This window comes from Lithohypha guttulata (genome assembly GCF_036872675.1).
Source record: "Lithohypha guttulata strain CCFEE 5908 chromosome Unknown scaffold_1, whole genome shotgun sequence".
Taxonomy (NCBI): Eukaryota; Fungi; Ascomycota; class Eurotiomycetes; order Chaetothyriales; family Trichomeriaceae; genus Lithohypha; species Lithohypha guttulata.
In genome coordinates this window covers 4387426-4415395 of record NW_027042750.1, presented here as the reverse complement: position 1 = coordinate 4415395, position 27970 = coordinate 4387426, and the positions used below count along the sequence as shown (strand labels likewise).

The 27970-nt window shown below is 49.3% G+C and overlaps 11 protein-coding genes across 11 annotated transcripts; 6 read left to right on the top strand and 5 right to left on the bottom strand.

Moving 5' to 3' along the window:
• Positions 1–75: 75 nt before the first annotated feature.
• LTR64_001629 (uncharacterized protein) lies at positions 76–857 on the bottom strand (the record flags this gene model as incomplete). The annotated part of the gene is made up of 3 exons (XM_064896008.1): positions 76–536; positions 609–713; positions 854–857. The coding sequence occupies 3 exons, from the start codon at positions 855–857 to the stop codon at positions 76–78; spliced, it is 570 nt and encodes a 189-aa protein (XP_064758695.1).
• A 457-nt stretch (positions 858–1314) lies between these two features.
• On the bottom strand, positions 1315–2426 carry LTR64_001628 (uncharacterized protein; the record flags this gene model as incomplete). Its single annotated transcript, XM_064896007.1, has 2 exons — positions 1315–2286; positions 2337–2426. 2 exons carry the CDS (start codon positions 2424–2426, stop codon positions 1315–1317), a joined length of 1062 nt encoding a protein of 353 aa, XP_064758694.1.
• An 800-nt stretch (positions 2427–3226) lies between these two features.
• LTR64_001627 (uncharacterized protein) lies at positions 3227–4035 on the top strand (the record flags this gene model as incomplete). The annotated part of the gene is made up of 4 exons (XM_064896006.1): positions 3227–3249; positions 3418–3517; positions 3565–3916; positions 3986–4035. 4 exons carry the CDS (start codon positions 3227–3229, stop codon positions 4033–4035), a joined length of 525 nt encoding a protein of 174 aa, XP_064758693.1.
• A 766-nt stretch (positions 4036–4801) lies between these two features.
• Positions 4802–7267, top strand: LTR64_001626 (uncharacterized protein; the record flags this gene model as incomplete). The annotated part of the gene is made up of 2 exons (XM_064896005.1): positions 4802–4825; positions 5513–7267. The coding sequence occupies 2 exons, from the start codon at positions 4802–4804 to the stop codon at positions 7265–7267; spliced, it is 1779 nt and encodes a 592-aa protein (XP_064758692.1).
• Positions 7268–7685: 418 nt separating this feature from the next.
• LTR64_001625 (uncharacterized protein) lies at positions 7686–9002 on the top strand (the record flags this gene model as incomplete). Its single annotated transcript, XM_064896004.1, has 3 exons — positions 7686–8406; positions 8456–8653; positions 8719–9002. 3 exons carry the CDS (start codon positions 7686–7688, stop codon positions 9000–9002), a joined length of 1203 nt encoding a protein of 400 aa, XP_064758691.1.
• Positions 9003–9318: 316 nt separating this feature from the next.
• LTR64_001624 (uncharacterized protein) lies at positions 9319–9864 on the top strand (the record flags this gene model as incomplete). The annotated part of the gene is made up of 1 exon (XM_064896003.1): positions 9319–9864. One exon carries the CDS (start codon positions 9319–9321, stop codon positions 9862–9864), a length of 546 nt encoding a protein of 181 aa, XP_064758690.1.
• Positions 9865–11602: 1738 nt separating this feature from the next.
• LTR64_001623 (uncharacterized protein) lies at positions 11603–12520 on the bottom strand (the record flags this gene model as incomplete). Its single annotated transcript, XM_064896002.1, has 1 exon — positions 11603–12520. One exon carries the CDS (start codon positions 12518–12520, stop codon positions 11603–11605), a length of 918 nt encoding a protein of 305 aa, XP_064758689.1.
• Positions 12521–13254: 734 nt separating this feature from the next.
• On the bottom strand, positions 13255–14778 carry CYB2 (Cytochrome b2, mitochondrial precursor; the record flags this gene model as incomplete). The annotated part of the gene is made up of 1 exon (XM_064896001.1): positions 13255–14778. The coding sequence occupies one exon, from the start codon at positions 14776–14778 to the stop codon at positions 13255–13257; it is 1524 nt and encodes a 507-aa protein (XP_064758688.1).
• Positions 14779–16291: 1513 nt separating this feature from the next.
• On the top strand, positions 16292–17365 carry LTR64_001621 (uncharacterized protein; the record flags this gene model as incomplete). Its single annotated transcript, XM_064896000.1, has 1 exon — positions 16292–17365. One exon carries the CDS (start codon positions 16292–16294, stop codon positions 17363–17365), a length of 1074 nt encoding a protein of 357 aa, XP_064758687.1.
• A 1398-nt stretch (positions 17366–18763) lies between these two features.
• Positions 18764–21190, top strand: LTR64_001620 (uncharacterized protein; the record flags this gene model as incomplete). The annotated part of the gene is made up of 1 exon (XM_064895999.1): positions 18764–21190. The coding sequence occupies one exon, from the start codon at positions 18764–18766 to the stop codon at positions 21188–21190; it is 2427 nt and encodes an 808-aa protein (XP_064758686.1).
• A 368-nt stretch (positions 21191–21558) lies between these two features.
• On the bottom strand, positions 21559–27771 carry mug81 (putative steryl acetyl hydrolase mug81; the record flags this gene model as incomplete). Its single annotated transcript, XM_064895998.1, has 1 exon — positions 21559–27771. The coding sequence occupies one exon, from the start codon at positions 27769–27771 to the stop codon at positions 21559–21561; it is 6213 nt and encodes a 2070-aa protein (XP_064758685.1).
• Positions 27772–27970: the final 199 nt, after the last annotated feature.

The following is a 27970-nucleotide window of genomic DNA, read 5'->3' as shown; positions in this document are numbered from 1 at the left end:
TAAAACCCCATGGCACCAAGAACGCGTATAACTCTATGAAGAGAATAAATTGACAACAAGTGCCAAGCCACCTCTTTAGACCTTGAAACCCTTGGATCGTCTTCGACCTCGTCCTCTCTCGAACTTGCGACCCTTGCTCTCGATGTATGGCTTCTTGTGCTTGTGTGGTCCCATACCGAAGTGCTTGACAGCCTCTCGTGAGTTCTTTGGTCCTCTCAGCAGTACAACGTTGCTACCAGTAGGTGCTCGCATAGCCAGCTGATCGAAAGTCAGGCACTCACCACCAGCCTTCTCAATTCGAGCTCGGGCAGTAGATGTGAATCGGAGAGCAGCGACGGAGAGCTTAGGTACAGTCAACATTCGGTTGTCATCTGTGATGGTGCCCACAATTGCGACAGTCTTGCCCTCATAGGCCTTCTTTGCAGATTCGCTGGAGGTCTTTGCAACGATTCGGGAGATGGAAACTGGTGGTCGGTTGATTCGAGACATGAACAGTCGCTTGAGGACGACCTTGTTGAAGTTGGCATCAGTTCGTCCTATCGGAGCACACAGTGCGTTAGTCTTCTTGCAGGTTTCCCACAACCAATCTTTTCTAGATGTGTACTTACGAGCAAGGAATCTGTAGAGCTTGACGAGCAACTTCAGATATGGGTTGTCACTCTTAGGCGCTCTTCGGTGGCTAGACCGGACATGATGGCGTTCAAGATCGATACCTAGAATAAAGAGACGCCATCAGCAAATATGTTTTTGCAATGACTCGCAGCGCATTTTTATCTGCGGTGCTTGACAACGCTCTATCAACGCACATATCGTGTGGATTGAGCAGTAGTAGGTATTGAGGGCGAAGACATACCCATGATCGCGGTTGACGAGTTCTGTTGGAAAGAAGGACGTTTGTCGTGTGCGCAGAGACGTTCTGCTCAAAGCCAGAGTTCTATTTCCTGTGCGCAGGCCGGGGAATTTGTGCCAAGACAAGCTAGTTCGTGGAATCCATTGTTTATGCCTCAGGCATATATGAGGCATGGTTAGAGGGACAATTAGAGACCACAACGTTCAATTGCTGCTACTTCTAAAACTACCCAGATGCTACTTGAAATCGCCAACATACAAGTCCATCGCGGATCATCGAATTCATCAACAATTGTGCCGAAAGTTCACAATGCTCCAAGTCAGGGTATCCGTACGACGCCGGTAATGCTGGCAGGCCAAAATCTACTCCTCCACGCCTTGTCTGCTGGCCGTGGCCATATAGTATTGCACTTTGTACAGAAGATTGATATCTCCTCTCTGTTGCTTCCGACTCACCCAGTCTGCTCATAATATGGGTTCCTCGGCGTCTGGCGACAGCGAAACCAGGAAATCTCTGGTCAGCTCGAAGCTAAGCCAGCTACTTGCCATGCTTGGGGCAACTTTAAGCAAGTTGGGCATAATGCCTTTGTATAGACCAGCAATTCCTTCTTGCTTGACAATCATCGTTATTGCGCCCCATATCGAGGTATATTGATATCCCATCCCAGCCATAGTGTTGACTTGGAATCGTCTTCGCAGCACATCGAACGGATAAGTGCAAGTCTGTGCAATCGCACCGGAAATGGCGCCGGCAGCCAGCTTTCGGTACCAGGGAGGGTTCTTTTCCCCAGGCGCTGTGAAATAGTCTCTTACCGCTTCGTAAACCATAAAATTCAGACCGACGTATGGCGCAACACCGGCCACAGTAGGAATGATACCACGATACAATCCCCTCATACCACCCTCATTTTTATACATTGACATCATGGTCGGCCACATACCAGGTGGGTTTCCTTCTGATCTCTTCAATGACGCGAAGGAGGCCGTTTGTATGGATAACCTTGTCCTCACAATATCGAGTGGATAGGTAAATGTGACGGATGTGATGCCTGCGCAACCACCACATAGTAAACGGCCAAGAGAAGTCAGATCTGTGCCTGTGGTGTGCTCTACAAATCTTTTGTAGAGATTGAAGGAGCCAAACTGTACGGCTGAATAGGGCACGATGCGTATACAGTTTGTGCCGTTGCCTCTCATGAAACCCCTCCAGCCTTCGTCCCTCCACATCTTAGCCAAAGCCTTGCCGACGGACATTTTATATTCATTTCGGCCAACACTTTGCACTTGGTATAGAATCTTCAAACGTTCCAGAGGTGATACCACTGTGCGGGAAACTGCTCCCGCTACACCACCGGCGCAGAAAGCAGCAGTGAATGGGGTGGAAACGAATTCTCGAAGTCTCGTTGCGACGGCAGGAGGAGATACTGCAATAGGACTCTGGTGCTAGTCAGCGTTGTCGCATTGTAGTAACTACGTCCATCGCTTACCTCTGATATTTTATGTAATTGTGACATGGTCGTCGAGCTTTCATCCACATTGCCTGTTACAGTGGCAGGGCCTTTCTCGTCTAGTTTCATCTCTGCGTTGGGAACTTAACAGTTCTTGGCTTGTATATTGCATGCAACGAAGCGAAGGAATAGCGCAGTATGATTGTGACTCTCTCGGTCGACGGGAGGCCATGGAAAACTGTGACAATGACTTCTTAAGTAGGTAGCATGACTCTCTAAGAGCGCATTTATTGTGAATCGTTATTGGACACCAGGATGTGTGAAGATGCTTGGACAGGTCCTCGCTCGAGCTGGAACAATACTTGTATGGTCTATCAGGTCCTCCAGTGAAAGATCGGAGGCTAGCACGGATCAGAACGGGCTGAGAGCGACGCCGAGCAATATTGATAACGGCGGCTAAGATAGGAGCAGCAAGTCACAGAATTGATGATAGTAGCAATATCAGCTTGCAAAAGAGTGTCTGTCGTAAAAGAAACAATAAACAGAGTCAGCAGGGGCTCGCTGCCGCTGCCCGACGTTGCAGCCCTTTGGCTTTGAGAATGACTGGATGCATTGAAAAAGCTTCACACTCCATTCGTCCTGGCAAATCGAAGAGCAGACACGTTCATTGTGAGTCGTATTTGCCGAGCTTCTGGGTCTACGTGACACATCCGAGGGCAACTCTTGTGGGAAACCACACGCGTTTGTGTCGGAAGTGGCTGGGCAATCCGAAACAGGCCAAACTAGCGGCGCAGCTGCCTTTCTTCGTACAATTTCTGCCTTGCTTACTATTCCATACCCATTTCATCTATCCATTTCTTTCTCAACCACGTTACCTGTTGAATCATTATTGAAGTCTCAAAAGACCACAGTCTTAGAAAACTCACAGGATGTCTCGATCAGGAACCACACTGTACGTGACAGGTTTCGGTCAGGGGACACGGGCACGAGACCTGGCATACGAATTCGAGGCATATGGTCGTTTAGTTCGATGCGACATCCCAGCGCCCCGAACCTCAACCAGCCGACTGCAAGAACTTTCACTCCGCGCACATGATATGTCCCGCTGACATAGCTTTAGTTTCGCCTTCGTGGAGTACGAGTCTCGACGGGATGCTGATGATGCATACCATGAGATGCACAACAAACGCATTGGTAGGGACGACGTTCTGAAGATCGAGGTAAGATGCCAATATTGGCTCGATGTTCAATTACTGACTAGTTGTAGTGGGCGAGAACTCCTCCATCCGCATCGTGGAGATTCGATACTGGTCGCGATCGAGAGCGTCCTGCTCGAGGCGACAGACGTGAAGGTGGTGATAGACGAGAGCGCAGTCCTCCTCGTCGAGGCCACCGATCCCCTTCACCACGAAGAAGAGATGCATCCCCTAGGAAAGACGACCGTGAGCGAGACGATCGTCGCCGCGATAGAGATTACGACGACCGTAGACGATCTCGAAGTCCTGCCGACCGCGAACGTGAGCGAGACAGAGGAGACCGCGAGGATCGTCGGGATGACAGAGAACGACGGGACGACCACGAAGATCGTGAGGAGCGAACAAACGGTGACGACCGCAAAGGTATGAATGGTCAGAACACCCAAATGAAAGACATTCAGGCATAAAAGATCAGAGCTGACTCCCGCTCAGCGAATGACTCCCCTGCTCCTGCTCACGACGAGCTCGACACTGCTGAATAGAGCTCAGTAGTACCCTTTCGCAAACCTGTGTCTACTCAACACGAACTCGAAATGATCGAGTAGATCTCGAATCTGTCGGCACCAACCCCCCAAACGCATATAGATGAGGTGGAGCAAAATTCGCGCGTACCTGGCGGACACGAGCAGACAGCTGTCTCGGCGAAATAGAATGCATATGGCAGGGGACAAAGCATAAGGATTTGCTTCTACTAGATTAACAACCCAAAGGCAAGCACCATCTCATGAGTATTGACCTTGATATGGATAGTACGATCCCGAGCTCCGAGCCAGTCGATCGCGATACGAAAAGCTTTACAGTCTTCAACGCTATCCACACATCCGTTCACCGACGTCCTGTTCACTTTCACCACAATCGCCGTATCACGTACTCCCTTGCCAGCACTCAGATTCAGCACGGTTGCCGCCTTACGCGTTTCGTACCCTCGTATGACCCCTTCCACGTCGTCTTGTCCCGCACACCAATCTCGTTCGTGTCGTTTTTGTCTCACCGTTACGAGTCGACCGACGTCAAGCCCTCCCTCGCTGCTGCCTGACATCAACATCCAACATTCACAATCAATGTTTCACCATCTACGACAACGATCGGAACCGTCGGATATTCTTGTCGGTCCTCTCTCTCTCTGCCTTGCATGTGCAAGCATATACTTTCGTCTCTTCACCTGCGCCAATGACGAATGATCATCATTTGGGTTGCGTGAAGTCAAGGTCTGTACACGAGCCCTTGATGCAGGGCTGTCTGCCAAACATGCTCTTTGCAGTTGCTATCAAGGTGAGTTTGGTTTAGCATGGCCTTCTGCTATTCGTGGCGCGTCCCCAAACCACGAATTGCGCTCTGTGTTGTGGTATGCCTGTACGGCACACCTAGATGACGTATAGGATTTTTGCGAAATGCTAAAGAGCTTCTTGCACTCCAGTCGTTCACTCATACGTTATGTCTAACCACTCTTTTACACCAGCTAGAACTCTCCTGACTGAGTTGTATGATTAGCCTTCATCATGCAGCAACCCTCACCACTTCACAATTCGTAGAACCACTTTTCCTGATATCCTGAGACCATTGCAATATTTTCACATTCTCTGCGATCCCTGTCTAGCACCTTCTGCCCACAAAGTAATAAACCTCTAATTCTAGGACACCTGAAATCGAGTGAGCGCTACCTTCAGGCATGCCTGGAGGTGGCTCTTAGCACTAAACATCTGCCAGCTGTATGTACGTCCAAAGAGTGCTTATATCAGCGACCCAGCCTGTCCGCTTCAAGCAGGAGCTGCCAGCTCTGGGCTAATCGATCCACTTACAGCTTTCCTTCATGTTGTGGTGGACCAACTGCCTGTAGCCCGGCCATAATCAACTGCCTATACACCAGCACAAACGAACTTAGCCGTTGTCCGGATCTCGATATCTAGACCGATCAGTTTACTTCCAAGCAAAATGGGAATGGCACCACTTACACCACAGACAGTTGCTGAGTCTCCAGACACGGTGGAGCCAACATATCTTCGGCCCACCAGGACTTCACAGCAGCTCATGGTTGGCGGCAATCCTTTTTTGATGCTCCCGGGTCAAATGCACAACTCTTCCTTTTCTTCTGCGGAGTACATGTCCAAAATGTGGCCAAAGATTGAGTCAATGAACATTAACACAGTCCTAGGAAGTGTAACCTGGCAAATGATTGAACCGACAGAAGGCAATTTCGATTTCAGCGAGCTAGACCAGATTATCCTTGACTCTCGAGAACACAGCCTTCACCTTGTCCTCCTCTGGTTCGGAAGCTTCAAAAGTGCCACATCCACATACGTGCCGGATTGGGTGAAGCAAGACGTCAAACGCTTTCCAAGGGTTCATATACTTGTTGATAACGGGAAGCTCAAGACTGTCGATTTGTTGAGTCCTTTCAACGTTGAAGCCTGTAGGGCGGACGCAAAAGCTTTCGCTGCCCTGATGCGCCACATCAAAGAGATAGATTCGCAGTACTCTACTGTGTTGATGGTCCAAGTTGAGAACGAATGCGGAATGCTGGGTGACAGTCGAGATCGATCTTACGTTGCGACTGACAGCTTTGAGTCCACAGTTCCGGAAGACCTGTTGAAGTATCTGACGACAGAGACTGAACTACATCTGATGTTCAGGAAACGCTGGCCATATCTCAAGCAGGCACTCGAGCATTGCGAGAACACTAGTTGGGAGTCCGTATTTGGATACGGTGTTGCAACGGAGGAACTTTTTATGGCAGACGTCTTCGCTCGCTACGTCGCTTGGGTCGTAACAGCTGGAAAGAGGGAGTATGATATTCCGATGTATACAAATTGCTGGCTGAGTCCTGATGGCCTGTCGACACTGGACCTGAATACTATCACAAAAGGCAGAAGCACATCAGCCGTAGCTGGCGGCTCTCACAAAGTAGGTGCATACCCCTCTGGTGGGCCTGTGCCACATCTACTTGATATCTGGTACATGCATACAATCGACAAAGGCCACCTCGACTTCATCAGTCCAAACCTGTACCTCCATGACTATGGTTGGATTTGCAAGCAGTATAGTTACAAGAAAAGACCATTATTCATACCCGAGCAGAGGGCGGACAATGCAGGTGCCAGAAGAGCATGGCTCTCCTATGGCAGCTACAGCTGCATTGGCTGTAGTCCCTTCGGCATCGACACTGTGCTCTCGAGCGAAGCGGACAGAAAGATCTGGCAGCATACCTACGGTCTACTCCATCGCTTGAGTTCCCATATCCTCGAAGCACAAGCACAACGTCCAGAAAGCATGTTTGGCTTCTTCTTCGACGAGTTCGACAGCCGCAACGTGCACGAAGAATGGCGGTACACCTTCAGCGACATCGCCATGGAAGTCGTCGTAGAAAGAGCTCTCGTGCTTGGAACGCCTGCACCAGGATACGGTCTTGTGATACATCGAGGAGAAGGTAAACTTCTGCTTGCTGGTGCAGGATTTCAAGTCTCCTTCAAGAGTACTAATCCCAGAGCAACGTTTACGGGTATCCTTTCTGCTGCTGAAAAGGAGATCGATGAAGATGGCACACTACGGACTGCTAGAGTGTTGAATGGTGATGAGATTGCAAGTGGCAGGTCTATGGTTATGCCGTCGGAGCAGCCTGATCATGGCGGTTTTCCGATGAGAATCACAGTTCCTGCGAGGACATATGTTGCTGAGGTTGTGGCTTATAGTCTTGAGGAAGACGAAGAGGATATTTGAGCACGTTTCGAACATGTACTAAGCCAAGAAACACAGCGAGTATCACTCGCAAATCGAGGCTATCTATCATTAAAGCCGCCCTGCATATTGAAGACTATGGCTCAAGTAGCTGCACTATTTAGCCTATACACTCACGGAAACCGCTTGACTTTCTCGCGCTCGGCAACGACCAGACCCCATGAACTGCACTCGTACAAGGAAGAGGAGACAGACTTTCTGACTCTCACGAGGAAGATCGTTCTTCACTGAATCTAAACTATCACAAACGAACTAGTGCTCATCAAGGTTACGATCGCTCATCCCCACGAGCGGGGAAAGAGGAGATGTTAGTGAAGGACTAATACGAAGGTGACAAGAAGCCCTTTATGCCAGACCGATCGCCAGGGTTCGCAGAGGGACACGATTGTCCTAGCTCTCAATGGCACAGATTCGACCCTACACAATCGATATCCCTCAAGCAAAGCTTGACCGTCTGAAGCGTAACCTATGTGACTACCAATGGCCAACAGAGCTGCAAGACGACCCAGCATGGGATTACGGCACACCAGAAAAGGACATCAAACACTTCTACCAGCACTGGAAGGACAAGTTTGACTGGCGAGACCACGAGAAGAAGCTGAATGAACTCCCCAATTTCGAGACCACAGTGGATATTGATGGCCACGGCGGTGTGGACGTACATTTCCTACACTTCAAGAACGATGCGCCGAATGCTATTCCGCTCCTTTTCGTCCACGGATGGCCCGGAAGTGTGCTTGAGTGCGTGAGGTTGGCGCCGTTGCTGAAGGGAGGCGACGGCAAACCTGCTTTTGAAGTTGTTGCACCTTCGCTACCAAATTATACATTCTCAGGTCCAGCTCTGAAGCGAGGTTTCGGTATCCCGAAATATGCTGAGGCCTGTCACAAGGTGATGCTGGCATTAGGATTCAACCAATATGTTGTTCAGGGTGGCGATTGGGGTTTCCTGATCTGTAGGACTTTATCAGCTAAATATCCGCAACATGTCAAGGGCATTCACACTAATTGGGCGTGGGCATCTGAGCCGAAGTGGACAGATGAGAATCCGAAGCCTGCAAGCTATTCTGAACGAGAGCTGAATCAGATGAAGCAGGGAGAACGATGGAATCCGTTTGGTACAGGTAGGTTGAATTGCATGTCTCGATGAGCTTTGCTGATATTGTGTTCCAGGCGAGGGTAGAGGTTACATCGCCATTCAATCGACGAGACCAGCAACCATCAACTATATGATATCGGATTCGCCTGTCGGTCTGCTAGCGTGGATATGGGACAAGCTCGTGGACTGGTCTGATCGGTACCCGTGGACCGAAGATGAGGTTTGCCTCTGGGTGAGCCTTTACGTTTTCTCGAGAGCCGGTCCAGATGCAGGTGAGTGCCCAATTATTCACCACTACGTAAGCACCAAATCGAGCTTTGGCTAATTCACTGTGTAGCGAGCTACATCTACTACGAAGCGACCCACGACCTAGAGACCCTCCAGCTCGTGCAAAGCTACATCGATTGTCCGCTGGGCTTAGCAGATTTCCCAGTCGAGCTCTGCAATAACCCCAAATCGTGGCGTCATACGATGGGACCGATTGTGTATCAGGAAGAATTTGATCGTGGCGGGCATTTCAGTGGTTATGAACGTCCTGATGCAGTTGCCAAAGGTCTCTCTGAGATGTTTGGGAAAGATGGCAAGGCACATGGCGTAGTCAGTGGACGGAGTGGCTATTGAGGTCTGCTTGCTGGATTTGTCGCGTACTGTCCGTAATGTGAGTTTCCTCGAAGGAGTTGAATGTCCCTTGACACTTCTAAATCCAAAGTCTTGTCATCCCTACTAGATCGACGAACCAAAAGTACTCGCTTGGAGTGACAGTGACACCCGAAGCAGTTTTCCTCCGGGAACAATCGACGAACCAAATCAAGCAGAGTTGCGTTAATTATGCTCGACAAGCACAACAAACTGACAAACACAACACACATCCCATTGGTATTTCAGCATGAATCCTCCTCCATGAATCTCTGTCTATTCCAAACCCAGAATACTCGTCATGCTTGAGCCTGGAAGATCCAACCCTCACTGGCACACAGCTCTAGCCGTCTTCGATTCCGTCGAAGCCACAGGCACAGGAAGTGGCACCAAAAAGCTAGAAGCCCTTGAACCAGACCATATCCGAGAACGAGACAATCTGCTCAATGACATCAGCAGGAGTGAGGACGCATACGAAGTATCGAAACAGAAGAAAGACCAAGGAACGAGGGATAGTGGTATCGTCAAAACCCACCTCACGAAGTGGTTAACCCTCTATGACCTTGATCAGAAGGTACTCAAGAAAATCGACAGTACGCCTGTACTCGGAAGTAGCCTAGAATGGCGTATGACCTATTGGGAGCAAACCAAGGAGTTCTGCCGACGAGATAAGAGAAAGTTGGAAGGCGAGCTTCAGTGGTGGAAGGATAATGATTCAGTGCAATATCAACATCTGGTGAATTGTGGCATTGTGGAGGAATTGGATGCTATCGTGACGAGAGTCAAGCTGGTGCTCAGAGAGTTAAGACTCGGGCCATACGGTGGCATCAATTATGATAACGATTAGTCCCGATGTGTTTGGGGGTTGTCACGGATCCAAGTGTCGGGTCCAAGTCGGGATGGTGAAGCTGACGCAAAAATGATGAAGATAGTCGACACATCTGAGACATAGTTTGATGCAACGTCTGCTTATTCGTTATTTCCTTCCGATTCTACATTATATAGAGAACCTTGCCTGTTAATTCGTGCTCTGCGCACGGCTCGCAGAATGTATCCATTCCGGGCGCTGGTAGCAGTATGACCACTAGACCGAGACCTAATGAAAGGACCCGTACCATGAGTAAGAAGCATCTCTACTAGCGGTAGATGGCCCTACATCGCGGCTGCTATCAATGGATACTCTTGATAAGTGCTCACTTGTTTTGTATCAGGATGAGCGCCTCATTTCGAGAGCAGCTCGACGACGTCCAAGTGCCCATGGTATGCTGGATAACACAGACTCATGTCTCTGGACACCTTTGCACCGTGGTCAAGCAGTAATAATACCAGCCCACTATTATAGTAAGCAATACATGCAAGAAGGGCCGAGGCCTGGGGTCCGCCTTCGCAATTGACATCAGCACCATGCTCAAGCAATATCTCTGCTACTTGGCGAAATTCGCGTGTGGCAGCGGCGTGTAGAGCATTTCCGTAGTGCCCGCACTGCGCATTTGCGTCGGCGCCCTTACTGAGCAGATATCGTACGATACCAACGTGGCCATTCGAGGCCGCAGTCTGTAGAGTTGTACCATAATAGCCACCACGATCGTTAATGCCAGCATGGTGTTCGAGCAGTAATTTGACATTCATAAACTGTCCAGTTGCTGCGGCGCACCAAGAGCACTGCCGGAGCGTTTTTGGAGATAGGTTGCATCCGGGTCAAAACTCATCAATAAATTCAACATCGCACCGTCATCTGACAATTTGGCAGCAGCGTCCAATTGGCTATGATCTTCTGAAGATTTTACAAGATCTGCTCCATGCTTCAGTAAAAGGCGTGCAACATCGCAGCGCCCAGATGAGATCGCTGTAAATAGTGCCAGAGATAAGCCTTCAGCTGCGACGTTGATGGTAACACCGTGTCACTCACCGTTCTGCGTCTCTTACGTGCCAACTCTGGCATGTCGCAAGAAACCCCATTTATAGCTTGAGACAAGTTCAAGCTATAGTGAGACTCAACAGCATGCGCGTGATCGGGTTCACACTAGAGATGAGCAGTGCAGCATGATGTATACTGCTAGACTGAGTAGCATGCTCGTTGTAGACGATCTGTAGTACATCACACTACAGTAGGGTTGAGTACTTCATGCTGAAGCCTTCGCTTGGACGAATGACAGCAATTGAGCGTCCGCAGCAAATGAAAACATCAAACTAAGCGAGCCACACTACGCGATGAACAAGTAACTTAGCCGACTTCGCATTTGGCAGGTGCAGGCCCGGAGGGTGTGTCTATAATTGCTACAAGGATGCATACGCGCTTCATGTTTGAGTACCTACTGTCAGAACCTGGAGATCTGTAGGCAGTCCTCCAGGTACGACTACGCGGTTGGCCTGTCGCAATACATATAGGACAGAGTAAGAAGCTGTATTTAGTCCATAAACAAGCAAGAGACTAAGTCGAGGAAGAGATGATTTCCCGCAATATCTGCTCCTTAGATTCTCACAGCCGACAAGAACACGTACCATTCAACACTCAGTTCGGGTGGAACACAGACCACTTTCCACCTCTGACCTGCAAGGTCTATCCTCGCTGCACACAGTCACAACTAGTCCCAGAAACTCTTTCGACTCTGCTTGGTGCACGCAGAACACTGCCACTTCCCAACTCCTGCATTAGGACCATAACAAGGCCTGCCACGGACCAGATGGCGCAAGCTTTTTACTGAGCCCTCGAGTACTTCACATTCTGTAGATTCCTGCTGCAAGGGCTCTGCTCCTGTCCCTACATGTGGCGACTCTGTGGTACTAGGAGGTGTATCAAGACGATCAAGCACTTCTTTGCGTACTTTGCCAGAATATTGCCAGCTGGTTCGTAAGCTCATGGTCTCCGCAGGACTATTTCGAGTTACACTTCTGGTAATGAACGACTGAAACGATGCGTCCTTGTCATGTTCTCGGGTCTGCGCTCGTGTTGGTCTGACAGGCGTGATCTGCACCGTCTCGTGTTTGACAGACACAGGCCCATCGTGGGAGCTCGTGTTAGCAAGATGATTGACGAGATCCTCATAGTCACGAGGCTCAAAGAGACTCACTCGAGACTTATCGATGGCTTCTGGTGCAGGTTCAATGTTGCCGTCAACAGCTTGTTCCGTAAGCTCCACGAGACCGATGGACTTCAGGTAACCATATCCGTGCTTGATTAGTTTGCCCTTCCACTGTTCCGCAAAGATGCTGGCCTCGTCCTGGTGAGTCTCGCCCGCAGCATTCATCCCTCCTCGGCACAGGCAGTATTTAGCAAGCTCGATCAATGCCTCGTCAATTGGTTGCTGGTCGAGGAGCTCTTCACATGTCGTGCCGGCGTCTTCCTCAGCTTGTGTATGCGCCATACGAGCAGGACGATTCCCACATCTCTCTCCAGTCGTCTTGTTGGTTGTGATGCATGATGGCCGCCATGCTGGATCGTCAAGCTCAAGTACGCTAGAGAGCTCTTTCGTGCTCAATGATTCCTCCACGGTGGTTCGCATTGCGGATGTTGAAGTCATCTAGGTGTGCAAACGTCTTGCAAATTCGTAGAGCATTGCTTTTCGCTATCGGCATTAGTCTCTTATGGTTTCAACAATTGTTCTCAATCCACCTTGCAGATCTGCCAATAGAGTTGAGCCTTGAGCATTTTATCTTTGTGGCGGGCGTTTCTTGTAGAGCTTATAGTCTTGACTAAACCGCAAATGAAACATGTCGACTCAGGTATCAGATGTAGATCAGACATAAGAGACCTCATCAAGCACAATAGATCAGATCCTCCTTTGTTCGCCCTGGAAAGTACCCAACGAAGTCGAATCAGAGAGGCCAGCCAGTTTCTGCCGATTCCAGTCTCATTCCCTAGCTGCATGTGTCAACTTTCGGATTTGAATCATACCCACACCTATCCAAGTCTGATGTGGCGTAGGTACTTGTTATCGCTATCACGAGTCAGTCTCGCTTGCACCATGTCTCGGCATGATGTGTGAGGTGGTTGAGACCTCGATCCAGAACTGGGACCCTTCTCAGTACTGCGCGCACATTGCGATGCAGTATCGTGTAGGTTGAAAAACTCAGTACTTCGGTGGGGAAACGAAGGATAATATGCTCATAAGCAGGATCAATAGGTGGCAAGAAAAGTAATCAAATTCCAAACTGGTGGTCGCTATAGTGTATATACGCTCGTGATAATCGTGACAAGCCCGCTGATCCCGAAGAATTTCACCGAATAGCCTAACGCTCACAATCTTGGCTTCAGCATGTCGTTTGGCGTGATCAAGGCATCATAGGCTCTCAGCGCCAAAGTGTCCTCTGGCTGGTTGACATAGTGAGACCTTGCGCTGCCTATGTCAAGCATGTCGGGTGTGAGGTCCGCCACCGTTGGCGCTCCTATTAACCTCATGTTCATGACCATCTCGTCCTTCAGCAACTGCATAGCTCGGTCGACACCAGGCAGACCATAGGCGCTCATAGCAAATAGGAAAGGTCGACCAATACCAACACCTTTGGCACCCAAGCACAAAGCTTTGATGATATCTGTTGCTCTTCGGATACCACCATCAATGTAAATCTCAATCTTGTCCTGTAGACCTCTTTCGCGTAGTATTGGCATTACTTCCGCAAGGATTTCAATACCCGATCGTGCCGTATCTAGCTGGCGACCACCATGGTTCGACAGCACAACACCGTCGCAACCGTATTCGATGGCTTTGAGGACGTCCTCGACTCTTTGAACGCCCTTGAGGAGGATAGGCATCTTCGTGATAGATTGGAACCAAGGAATGTCCTTCCAGCTTAGGGCGGGGTCGATAAAGCTAGAGATAGCTCGTGCCGCTCCTTGAGATCGATCGACGTTGTCGTTGTTCGTGTTCTGTACATTAGAACCTGTATCGTCGAACTTCGTTCTCATGTCCTTTTCTCTGCGGCCGAGTTGTGGAGCGTCTACGGTAATGAACAGACCCTTGATACCTCTGGCTTCTGCATGCTGTACAATTTTCTTTGTAATTTCACGATCTTTGTTGACATAGAGCTGTAGCCACTGAACCTGATCTCCTTTTCTCTCGTCACAGATCTCGTCAAAACTGCAGGAGGCGAGTGTAGGTATCATCTGGATGACATTGTGTTTGTTGGCACCCCGAGTCAGTACGACCTCTCCCTCCGGATTGCCTAGCTTTCCAAGAGCTGTAGCTGTAACATAGAATGGAATGTCAACCTTGGTGCCAAGCATGGTGGTTGACATATCAACGTTCTCGACGTCGACCAGAACCTTGGGTCTGAACCAGATCTTGTGGAAGGCAGAATGATTCTCACGCATTGTGATCTCATCGTCGGCAGCAGAGGAGTAGTAGGCCCAGGCAGTCTTCTTCATTACATGCCTTGCAACGGCCTCGAAATCCATGAGGTTGTAACATACTTCTAGCTTAGGCATTGCCTTGATTCTTTCTTGTCTTGCCTTCTCTTCTGGAGACTCCTCCTTGGTTTCTTGCTCTACCGTCGTCATATTGACCGCGCCCAAATGTTTCTCCCTGGGCAGGTATTTGTCAAGCGTGTCTGGGGGATGGACAGGGGAGTATTCTTCGGTGGCGTCCTTACCAGCATACTTGAGGATGATCTTCTGGCCGCCTGGATGCTCTGGTAGGAACTCGGTAACGTCGTAAGCTTTGCCGTTCACAATGACCCAGCAAGACTCCGAGGAGTTGTGCTTCGCAATCTCTTCGCCAGTAAGGTCACCGACTTCGGGCCTCTCAGCTGGGTCGCGGTTCATTATGGCGGTTTGACTCTGGCTGCTGTTCGTCTAGTAGTGGTGCTCTTTCAGGATCAGGCGAGGGTAGTCCAGAGGTGTAGAAGGTAGGTGGAGAATATCCAACCCAAGCGACGAGGAAGGCTGTGGTCACTAGAGCAGCGAAGAGGAACAAGAAGAAGGAATTCGGACTGACAGTGAAGCCACCGGTATTAAAGATCTTGGTCAAAGTAGAAGTGGTCGCTGTTGAGCTTGCTGGCTTGACAATTTGTTCCATGTCAACGCTCATTGGCTACTCGAAACGCAATACGGGGTGATCTACAGAATCTGGAGACTGCCGTTCTTGAAAATGGATACGGACATCGTGCCGGAGCCAAACCTGTGCGACCTAGGAAAGTGTAAAAGTCCACCTCGGCAGAATTGTGACGGTCGAGATCGGGGTTGGAACACTCGACTACGAGAGTGGCAATGAGAAGGACTTTTAGCCGGTATCGTGGTCAAACGAACAGGCTCCGATAACTCGACCGTGATACCTTGCGTGAGCGATTCAGCCAAAGAAAACTGCAGTAACAATTCATGCTACTATTGTTGTGCTTCAAATTGAGGGGAGGTTCGGCGAGAAATTGACCGAGTAGTCTTTGGTGAGGCTGCTACTTGCTGGGTTTCCGCTTCATAGCTTGGCCCGGAACTCACCGGAAAGGACCGGAAAGATAGTAGTAGCGGCTTCCTCTTGCCTCTATTTGTACCACAGTACTTGTAGACCACACAGCATGGCTGCCAGAAAACGCTGGCCGTTGAGGTTGTGGCTTCCTCAATCGGGTTTCTGTTACACGCTCTGCATCAACAGGAAACCTCATGAGAATACACAAGTAGTCGATGGCAATGGAGGCTTGGAATAGGGCTTTCAGGCGGAAACGAATCCCCACAAAAGCACGCCAACATGTTTATTTGACACCCATGTCGTTTCGAGAAACACAACTTGCGAGAGCACGAGTATAAAAGCTTAAGCTTCAATTGTTCTGATCCGTCCCAACTGTGCCCTTCTGCTCTTTCCCTTCCGAATCGCAATGAGCACCGCACACCTTGACCGACTCTCTGATTCCAGCCTGATCCATGCAGTGCACAAATGCGGCCAGAGGTCTGTGCGAGGCACCATTTGACTCTATTCGTAACCGCACAAGGTGATGTTCGAGCATTTTTACACCCACAATGCGTTCAATAGCGCAACCACCAACAGCCATAACTTTATGGTGTTTTAACCTTAACATTGGTAGATCTGTTATTGACCCCCACCATGCATGTGCTCTTCGCGCACATAATCATGAAACGGTTGTTGCTGCTAACTACGTGTTAGGACTTTGTTTCCTCATCGTACCCGGCTTGCAAACTATAGTCGCTCGAGATCTTGTTTTCATTGTCTATCACTTATTGATCGCATTGACTGAAAGCACAGGCAATACAACTGCAAAATTGACATGATCAGACCGTCGAAATCCCTGTTCCTGACCTCTCGGAACATCAAGCCATAGTTTGCAACATGCCACGTCAGAAACCACTGCCGGCCATCACCACTACACTTACAGCCGCTGCTCCCAACATATCTACCTCGAAACCATCTGTCGAATCTTCATCCCGCGACTACTCTCCAGCCTCCGTGGTCGAGGCCAAAATTGTTGTTATTGGAGCCCAGGGTGTGGGAAAGACGAGTCTGGTCCAGAAGTTTGTCAACCCCAATGCGTCGGTGGCCACTAAGCCCACTATCGGAGCCGAGTTTGTCACGAAAAAGCTACACGATTCAGACACGAATACGACTGTGAGATTGCAAGTATGGGACACTGCTGGGCAGGAGAGGTTTCGCTCAATATCTAGACTATACTATCGTGGAGCGCATGCTGGAATTCTGTGCTACGATGTCACGAGTGAGAGCTCTTGGGAGGAGATGAAGGAGTGGCTGGAAGAAATCCGACAAAACTGCGAATTCTCCTCCAACGAGAGCAAACCTGGTACAGGCATGATTTTACACGTCGTTGGTACAAAGGTCGACCTGGTAGTCGACGATCCCTCGAAGCGTCAAGTGTCTTTCGAAAGAACAATCACCTATGTCGCTGAGCACCTAGCCGGTCTGAATCTGGTAGCCAGCACCTCTTCAACACCACCACTTACCATGAAGTCTGGCAACATCGCTTCGAACTCTGTCATGAGTCCCGACTCAAAACGCAGTTCAATATTTTGGACTCAGGATCCAGCATGGGACTCCTGTCATGAGGTCTCTGCACGGGACAATGACGGCATTGAAGAGGTTTTCCGTGTCATCGCAAAGAAGCTGATAGACCAACGGAACAAGAGAGTGGCTTCTGAACAATCACAAACTCCTTGGCCTGGATCAGAAGGAGACTGCTTCTCTCACCAAGATCCTCGATCGGCCAACACCATGAATACGGGCAGTTTCAGGCTAGGTCACGGTCATCGTAGGAGCTGGCTCGGATTGCCAGGAGTTGCTGCTGGTCTAGGCATCGGAGGAGACGATAGCAACGACCTTGGCAATGGAAGCACAGCCAACTCTTTCACTCGAGACCCCGAGGAAGCGCGGAGACGAGGCAGGTGTTGCTAAGCTAATGTTCGCTCGTTGTTCGAGAACACGACACGATGCAGTCTAGTCATAGGTCTGTACGGACGATGAAACATACTCTAGAGCCGGACGTGGATCGACTTATTGGTGGGTAGGCATTTGCGCGTGTATGGCGATTCGACGCTTGTCCAAGTCGCATGTAACCAAGCCAAAGCAGCGAAATAACCCTATCCATGGACGAAGAACAGACCATAACCAGCAGGGTTGCCACGCGCGCTCCGTCGCTACGGCATTATTGGAGTAAATACGAATGTTACGCGATACAGTGAACAGTGTGCTCCTTATTGGTAACGTGCCCACATATTGATAGAGGTTTCGACTGTTGTTCCAGCTTGGTAGCACGATTTACAGCTTGGAACTCATTCTGCGTCTGTTGTGATGTGTCGAGGAGACGTGGCATCTCACGAAGAACTGCAGCCATTTCCAGCTTGTCCCAGACGTTCGTTGTTCTGGATGTTTCAGATGAGCGTGGATGTTGAATGACCAGGGCTGTATGTGCTGCCAGTTCGTGGTGGAGCTCGCCAGTTTCAAGGAGTACCCCAACCATTAGGTTGCGAGATTGCAACTTCTGAATACGCAGCACGTGTGCGCAGGTTCGCGAGGAGCATTAAGCACACAATACAACTTCTCTAGGTAGTTACCTATGTGAACGGAAGGCTGGCCGGATACAAGAACATCATAGCGGGAGCATTGCTTGCTGTCCCGCTCATGGTTGAGCATTCGAATTGTACCAAACCTTATCTCCCACGTTTCTCAGAGCGTTTCGCGCTGGGGTTTACCAGGCCATCGCGACCATGTCACAAATCTAGTGCTCATTTAGGTTTAGCTCTAAGATTGAAACGCGCCAAGTATATTCCTCTTGTCGCGTGCTTCTTCTGTCTTGGTTTTCGTCTCCCCCTCCTACATGAACAAGTCGCACGATTCTGCTAGTCCCTTCGATATTGTTGCAGGCATAGCACTAATCGATTCAACGCTGCTTGAATTTGCCCATACTTAGTCACACGAGAGATCGAGCATCGTCTTCTAGCTTCTGAGCTTCTGGATGTTTTTCGCTTCCACCATTGACACTTCATCTCGCCATCCTCGCTCCAACTGAGGACTGTTCATGATGCACATACCATGCTTGTTGCTACTTATCCCTTTGATGCATCCCATGCCATGACAAGCAATGGTAAAGTCGTCTCTTGTTTTATTATCGCCAATTCTAGCATTCGCCTCTTTGCTATGCGAGATTCAGACTCACTTTGGATCTCTACTGAAACATTCACTCTCCTTTTTCCGCGTCTTGGATGTCTTTGATTTTTTACGCTCCTCCCACGTTCCCTTCCGTTTTGTTGCTGACGCACGTCAACCACGATCATCTGTCGTCTGTCGAGCGTGATGCCACAACGTTGGCTGTCTGTTAGGAAAGTCAAAGGAGAACCAAGCAAAAGCCACGATACATCCCACGCCCGCGTTGATGATGGCTTCGACTTCGCTTTCACAGCCGAAGACGACCTGCCGCGGAGGCGGGTGCTTGGCGCCGCGGCGAGGCCGGCTACTGCTGGCGATGACTGCTACAGAACAAGACGAAAGCCCGATCTCACCTTACTTATCGAAAGGCCCAAGAGCTCCGACTCTGCATTGCAGAAGACACCTCTTTCCGCTCGATTCCGCGCCTCTCAAATCGGACTCGCTATTGGTAGTCCTCGCCGCCCTCCCCAATTCAACAGCATAGCTTCATCGATGAGCCCTGTACAGCAATATCATGCCTGTAGCCCAAAGAAGCCGTCGCTGGGCCAGACAACCAAAGTAAAGAAGTGGAAGTTCGGCGCTCTCTTCAGATCAAAATCTAATCTCAACAAAGATACCTTCTACAAATTACAACCACCCAAGCCGGACAGCAACAAGCTTGGCCTCCCACCCAGTGGAAGGGTACCATGGCGCAATCCCAAAAGTCCACTACCGTCACCTGATGGTTCTGACGATTGTAGACAGGTCAGCGTCAGGAGGCAGTACCGTGTAGGATCCGAGGTCGAATCACCCGATGCTAGCACAGAGTCTGAAGGTCAATTTAATGGTGTTACCAGTACGCCATTACTTCAAGTCAGTATACCAGGAACTCCGCTCGAGCCCTTCAGTATCATGTTCCAGGAGATTGACGACATTCAGCAGTCGAAATTGTTAGTACGTAGAAGCAAGGGCTTGGAGAAGTTGATTATAACGGACAGGTCCGATCCTCATCAAACAGAACTTGCTGTGCCAAAGATTGTTCGACGAGCTACCTCTCCAACCACTTCGTCCCCTCGATTCATGCCTCATACTGGAGCTCAAACACCGAACGCTACCAAGTACTCCCTCTTCCCAACAACTCCTACCCTATCCACCTTTCTGCCGTCCAGAAATATGACGAGCCCCTATCGCAATCGATCTGCCACAGCGCCATTATCAGAATTTTCTCTCACGGCAAATGCAATAGGCCCCACAGCGAAGTCTGCAGACACACAGGGAGACTTCCCGCCACCAGTCAACAAGGAACTCATCCATTCAAAACAGCATGTTCCATCAGTACACTCGTCTGCGTCCAGTCAAAGTGAGATATTCTTCGATGTGAAGAGTTTCCGTAATTCAGATGGCCAGGTTGGTCAGCAATTCGAGATGACACGACCGGGCTCTGCTGCTGTACAACTCGCTCGATCTAGGTCAAATGCGCGCAGGCTTCAGCGACAACCAAATACAAGCGATACAGGGATCGGTACTGTGACTACCGATAGTGACAGAGAGCTCAACACGACTTCTTTCGCAATAGACGAGACAATCGCCATTGTGGAAAGATTTGTTCTTCCACCTACGCCTGATCACCTCGCCTGCTATGTGCCTCCGATTAGTGCCAGGCCGATGGAGCCCATTAACCACAGTCGCAACGCAAGGTCTCAGGACAATAGCACCTTGTCGAAGATTGGCATGATCTCTACGAAAGAGGCAAAGGCGAAAGGCTGTCTGAAGTCATCGAAGCTCGAGGTCATTGTCCCGTCGCCAGTGATTGAATGTGCCGAAGAGTTAACCCCAATCAGATCTGCGAAGGAACATGTCAACATGACTTCAGTCGCAAGAACGACCTCGGCAGCGTCGACTGACATTAGAGAGAAAATACTGCCGCCATCTCCACCTCGTCTTGCTTTCCAGGTCCAAAACCACCAACACATCCCTCTATCAAGATATGCTCCCAAATCAACCACTGATGAACTAGTCAACCACGTCGGCGTACGCCCAGTCAGGCTGGTTCGCTCAAATACAGAAGGCACACACATATACCCATCTCGGAGCCCGAACGTGGCACGACCACGTTATGCGACTAGATCGGCCACACTCCCACTACCACCAGCACCAATCGTCGCAGGTCCAGGCTCGAATTCCAGACCTATGCCAACCATGATAGCTTACGCGAGACCTTCAGCAGAAGTCTCCGTGGCACGCACAGTCTCACTCTCTCGAAAGCCAAGCGTAGCTGCAAAGGTGACAGTTGCACGAACACAATCCGTTCGAAAGCACGAGCCTACAGTTAGCATAAACAGGGTGGACTCCATATCACAGAAGCATGAGAGGATCAGAGAGTCTGTACAGGAGAAAAAGAAAGAAGTCAGCCTAGGTGTGCCGGTCGTTCAAGAGGTGCATACTCGTCATAAGCCGGGACTGAGTCAGGATGTTTTACTTGAAATTGCGAGTATCGACGGAACACCAGTGCCACAGAATTCGCCTCCACCAGTACCGGCTGGGAGCCCGATCTTCTCTGAACGGCAATTAGAGTTACAGGAACTAGTGCAGTGACTTGGAAATTGTATCTGGAACGTGTGCGACTCGAAAGTTGTAGCGGAAGAGCTTCGGAGCCAGGTGTCAGATGTTCCAGTCCTGTTTTGCATACAGCGCCCTTTTTTCGTTCAAATTTGTCTTTACTAAGTAAGTGCCTGAATTTTGGTCCTTCGGGTTATGCACATTGTTTTAGTTGCGTTAAAGCGGCATTGGTAGAGAACTGCCTGATGACCGAAACTGAGCCTTCAGATCAAGTCTGAGCTTCTTGACAATTTTGTTGCGGGAAGAAGGTACTTGCTATATTGTTCCACTACGTAGTAACTCAATCGTTGGCAGAGTCGAAGCAAGAAGAGAGCTGGCCGTTATCAAGCAGTCAGCAACCGTTTCTAACCAGTGAGCTTTGCTTTGCCCTTGATCAAGCCTTCATCGATCTGGACAGTTACTGTCTGCGGTGCTTCTTGCTGCTGCACCATCTGCGGCGCCACAACGTCCTTCATAGTCCACTCCATACCAGGATAAGCGTCACTAAGTACAAGTATGTCGACCTTAACGTCCCGTCCTAGTACTAGGTTTTCCGGCATGCGCAGACGTGTGTTTGATTCCATGCGTCCACCCCTTGCTCTAGGACCACCTGCAGATCCAGCGGGCACGTTCGCGGTATTGGCCGCACCAGAAGTTATTGGCCAATTTGCCCTCTTCAGACCAAGGACATTTGAGGTGCTAGCAGCACATGCTACCACAAAGTATCCTTCCGATTGCGGTTTTGGGAAGCGTGGTGCATATACTCGGCCCTCTCTGTCCTTCAGCGCATTCCTCCTCTTCAAAGTTATGGTCAAACTACCGTCTTCTCGTCCAGCTCCAGACGCGGTAACATCGAGATCCGGAAGGAAGTCAATGGCTCGTTGGGCCTCCTTGCGACTCGAAACTGGAACATCTAGAGTCTTCAGAAGCGCGTCTATTGTGTTCTTGTTGTATCGATTTGCCAATTGAGCAGTCTGAACAAGGTCTTTTGGTGCTTTATCTGCCAATGTTTCGTCGAAGATCTCGCTGATACCAGGAAAGATGCTAAGCGGGTAGTCGTCTGGGAACCGTGCAGACTTGATGCATTGCAGTAACCGAGTCATTTGTGTAATGCCAGCCAAGTTGTCCAGTTCCGTGAAAGTGTCGATGCTAGCTTGAATAATTCGGATTGCCTGGTCCAATACGCTGGTCTGATCACCAACGTAATCAGAGATTGGCAAGTCCAGTCGAAGCATGTGGGCTTGCAACAGAAGGAAGGATTTGATATGTGGCGACCACATCGGCAGCTCGCTACCTGAAGAAGCATCTGGATTTGCAGGTGTACCAGGCGAGGTAGATATCGCAGAAGCAGGAAATGCATAGGGAAGGTTCTTTGCCATCTCTGCGTTGATCAAGTCTTCGTTGTGTCGAACTGGTAGGTCAACAAATTCAGTGGCTAGTGAAACCCAAGCCAAGCAGTCAGCGAACGCTGGATTTGGTTGTGCGGTGATATTCGCAAGGAGCATCTTGATCGTGTAGTGGCTGAGATAGTAATATGACATTATTTTGCCAAATGGTGTTGAATCGACGTCCCCGTTAGAATGAATGGTACAGCAAGACGACTCGGAAAGATCTTTGAGCGACTTGTCGACCAGCTCGATCATGTAATCTGCTGCGAGCTGCCGAGCAACGAGTGGACTATCGCGGTGCTCTTCGGCTGATATTTCGAGGCCGTAGTAGGTAGGATTTTTGTGTAATCGACGGAAGAAGAATGTCCAAGTCAGGTAGTCAAGAGCGTCTTGCTTCGTGGTAATGACCTCTGCAGAAATCTCAGCGCCCAAATGATTGTCGAGCACTTTATGTAGGGTTGATTCGACTGGAAACCCGGTGTGTAAGAAGTGCTTGTAAAATGCCTTCTTTGCATCCTGAGTAAATATTCGTGCAATGCCTGATGTGTCGAATTGAGGTCTCCCTGCTCTTCCAAGCATTTGAAGTACGTCAGTCAGGTCCATGTCCTTGTAACTCTCGATCTTTGCGTCAAAGAACTGTGTACCTTTGACAACGACTAGATGAGCCGGCAGATTAACACCCCAGGCCAAGGTCGAGGTAGCAACCAGGATCTGAATCTTGTTCGCTGCAAATAGCTGTTCAGACAGTGTACGATCAGACTCTACAAGTCCGGCATGATGTAAACCAATTCCAAATGAAAGAGCTTCTGCAAGTGCTGAATCTTTGACGGTGGACAAGGTAAGCTGGAGGTCCTCCTCTGACGCGAAGTTATTGAACCGCCTCGGATTGTCTTCCATACCCAGGTAATTGATCAATCCTTTCGCTGTCAGCCGTGTCTGACGACGAGAAGCTACGAAAACAATGACTGGCTTGCTTGGACTGTGGTTCTTGATGGCAAGGAAAGTTGGTCGGTTCATGGACTCCATTAGTGGACAAAAACCTCGCTGTTCTGGAAAGCCGTCAATATAGATTTCAAGGGGTACAGGTCGCACACTGTGTCGGAAGTTGAATAATCCTTGATTGTTTCCGGCTTTTACGCCTAGCCAGTTTCCAAGGTCGCTAGCGTTGGCACACGCTGTCGACATACCCATGAGTCGGATGCCACCAGCTTCGGATTGGCTAGCAATATAGTTCATTCGACTGACAATAATCTCGAGGATAGGACCACGGTCGCCACCAAGAAGATGTATCTCGTCGATTATTACCAGACTAACCTGTCGTACGTATGATCTCGTTTGCCACGATCTCGAGATACCATCCCACTTTTCGGGAGTCGTGATGATGATGTCCGCGTCACGTATTGTTCTAGTATCCGGCGTATTGTCACCCGTCAATTCAACTAATTTGAGGCCCAGTTGAGGAGCGAGTCGTGCGCCCCAGTCAAGAACACGTTCTCGTACTAGTGCCTTCATGGGTGCAATATACACGACCTTAGAGCCTGGTCGTTCTCGAAACGCCCACCACATTGCAAGCTCACAAGCAATGGTCTTGCCCGACCCGGTAGGTGAACCGAGAAGGACGTTGTTGTTAGTGTGGTAGAGTGTATGGAAAATCTGCGTTTGCATCGGGTTGAAGAACTGAAATTTCGGGCTGTATATCTCTTCTAGAAGAGGGTTTTCGAGTGCGGTTATAGGCAGAGGTTGCAGATCCAGAAGGTCCGTGTACACGCTTTCTGTATCAGGTCGAATGAGGTGTTGAAAAGATACTGGATAAACAGTCTCTGCGCCGAGCCATCGATCTGATATGACTTTCACATAGATTTGTGCCGGTATGGGATCGCTCAAGGGAATGGTGAAATTAAGCTCGTGATTGTCATGAAGCTTTTTGCGAGAGAGTATGAAGTACTCATGGTGGTATATCTCCGAGGTTTCGGAATTTTCGACCCAAACCCAATACGCTTCTGAGGTGCCGTGGTGCTTATCGTTCCAGTAGAACTCAGGGTATAGGAAAAGCTTCATACGGAGAACGTCGCGATTTAGTGGTGCAATTTCAGCGTCCACTGAAACGGTGGGAAAGTTGTCAAGCAATTTGGTGATCACACCACCCATTTTCTGGTTGTGTACCAGACTTCCGATCTCTGCAGGCTCCATTTCACGTAGACTTTCGATGTTCGAAGTCGGTACCTTATCATCAAGCTGTTTCAGAACCGGCTGTGGCAGATCAAATTGATGGAAAGGATGAACAAAGCTCCATTGCTGCTTTTCGATAGATTTGCACATCGACAGCAAAACTTCGCATTGATAACCCCAACCCCTATTAAGAGCAATCATGAACAATGCGCGGCAAATTCGAGCTGCGTTTTGAGCAACGTAAGCGGAATCTGAGACCAGAGCAAAGTCTTCCAATCTCAATCGAGAAATGTAGGCTTGTAGTAGGAGGTTCGTTTTGGCATGATTTTCGATGATTTTCTTCTCCTTCTCTTGTTCCGTGTTGGCTTTGGTGGTCACCTTCGAGCCCTTATCATCACCTTTGTTGTCCGTAGCAGTGCTTTTAGCATGCTCAATGTCGCAGACACGATTGTCCTCGAGACGACGTAACTCTTGTGCCTCGCTGTCTCTTACTTGAATATTGTCAAACTCTCCACTCATACTGATGATTTTCAGCACATCAGCCTCGCTAGATTGAGGGCGCATCATCTCATTGAAAACCTCGATACTGCTTTGCTGCACATAATATTGGGATGCAATTCGACCGACATCTTTCGATCGCAATTCCTCGGTGCGCTCGTTGAAGATTATCATTTGGCTTCGGTGCAAAGTTCTGGCAGCGTCAATAATAAGCTGTCGTCTTCGTCCGGCTAGTACTCGGTCGTCTTGATATTCGTCCCAATCTATTCCATAAGCACGTGGGTTTTGCTTCATGCGCACAAAGAGGTAAGAATAGCCCAGCCACGTCACCGCTTCTGCGACGGTTGTGACTGTTCCAAGAGCAATTTCGGCATTGAGGTTGTCCACTAGACGTGATGAGAATCTTGACTCAATGGGGATCTGAGACGTAACTGCAGACAGATAATGTTGCAACTTATCCTGCGTCGTGACAATATAACCAACACCATTGTCTTGAAACTGTGGTCGACCAGCACGACCGAATATCTGAAGAACGTCGAGAATTCCAAGATCCACGAACTTTCCAGCCTCGGAACTGTACAGCTGTGTACCCTTGATAATGACAGCTGCCGCAGGCAAGTTAACACCCCAAGCCAAGGTTGCTGTACAGCAAAGGACTTTAATGGCGCCATCAGCAAATATTCGTTCTATGTAATTTCGGTCTGATCGTGGCATCCCAGCGTTATGGCAGCCAAAGCCTTTAGGCACGATATCTCGCAGCTCGCGCCCTTTGGTACTCTTCAGGTCACTCATAGCACGAATTACTGCCGGATCTGCTGGGTCAGGCGTAAAAAGCTCATCGCAGCCATCGTCGATAGCTTGTTGATAAAGTAGACGACTCGCAAGTACAGTGTCTTTCCTTGAGTGGACGAATACCATGACTTGTTTGTCTTGCTTGAGCATCTCTTTCACCTTCTCAAAGACAGTGTGATCCAGATTGTCGCGAGATTGTTTAGTGCCAGCCTTTCCTTTGACGCCAACAAAATGTTGTTCAAGTGGCACTGGTCGGAAGGAGGAGTCGAAATAGAACATGCCTGTCATTCGATTGACCTTTAGGAAGTCCGCCACGTCCACATAGTTAGGAAGCGTGGCTGAAAGACCGACTATGCGTATAAGTCGTTGAGTGCTCTCAACCTGTCTTTCCGTTCTTGCGACTAGAGATTCGATAACAGCTCCTCTTTCGTCGTGCAAGAGATGTACTTCATCTAGAATCAGTAGCTGAACTTTCTGTACAAGCTCGGTGTCACCAGTGCTCTTTCTTGTAACGACGTCCCACTTCTCTGGAGTAGTAACGATGATCTGCGTATCCGCAATTTCTCGTCTGGTCAATTGCATGTCTCCAGTCAGCTCCCTCACTTTTACGCCGAGCCAAGCCAATTTCTTGCCGAACTTCTCTGTAATCTCCGCGGCAAGAGCCTTCATCGGTGCAACGTACACAATCTTGAAAGCGTTAGTGTTGACGACAAAATCTTGGGCGTCGGGCTGCTCGATTGGATTTGGCTCGACGTTGTGAGAAATGGCATTGAGAATAGTCAGTAGAGCAGCATCGGTCTTACCGGCACCAGTAGGTGCACAGACTAGCATATTCTCTGATGTACGATAGGCGACAGGATATAGCAAGCTCTGCATACGGTTGAGAGTCTTGTAGTTCTTAAAGGTACGCTGGCATAAACCGTCCATCTCAGCAATAGGAACGAGCTTCTGATGCGCTGCTTGAGTGCCGACTTTCGTTGCAGGTATGGAGTATTCCTCGTACCTGGGCTTCTCAGAACGCTCACTGCCAACAGGCAAAGAGAAGCGCTGTCCAGAAACGCTAAGGATGTTGCCAGCTGCAGCTGAATCCGACTTGAAGACGTGAGGGTAGACAGGACCGGTTCGATCGTGGGCAGGTGCAAGAGCAGCATGTTTGTGCTCGTAGTCTTGCTGACGCAGTCGAGCTTGTCGTTGTGCTCTTGTCTCTAAACCTGCAAGAAGGCCATTCGTCTGAGTTTCGCTGGCGGCAGAATCCTTCAATGCTGTGGTGCGATGTGAGATAAGTTCGATGATGAAGTCGAGGTCGTCGTAGCCTATTATTTCTGCCAAGGACATCTGAAGTTCGTCATTCGAACTGTCGGATGCTAGGAGTGCAATGATCTGCTGTTCGAGGTCAGAAGCATCAATTCCGGGTCTTCTGTTCGCAAAGTCTGAACATCTATGTCTTAGCCAACGTTTGTCGTAAACGCCTTGTGTCGAGTCGGGAGTATGAAAGCCATTAAGACCAGGACTTGACTCTCTTGTATCGACACTATCATCAAGATCACTTTCAATATCCCATATGTCGTCGTAAGGCTCATCTGAAACATCAGCATTGAGGTCAAGGTCGTCCTCTATTTCATAGGCCTTTGTTTTGTCGGCTTCGGGTAACTTGAAATTTGCCAATGCTTGCCTCATAGCAGCCATCTGCGCCCGCCATTCTTGTATAGACTGTGAAAGATCGTTCTCCATGATTAAAGCTTTAGATGTCTCTACAATAGCCAGAGGACGAAAGTTTCGAGATCTCACTCTAAGCCAGTGGTCGAAGCTGCAGTATCACAATGAAATGTTCATGAAAATCAACCAAAACACAAACCTGCAAGGGCAAATAATTTGCAATAATCGTCGTCCTGGCAGTGATGACTCTGATATCTCAAAATGGTTAGCCTGT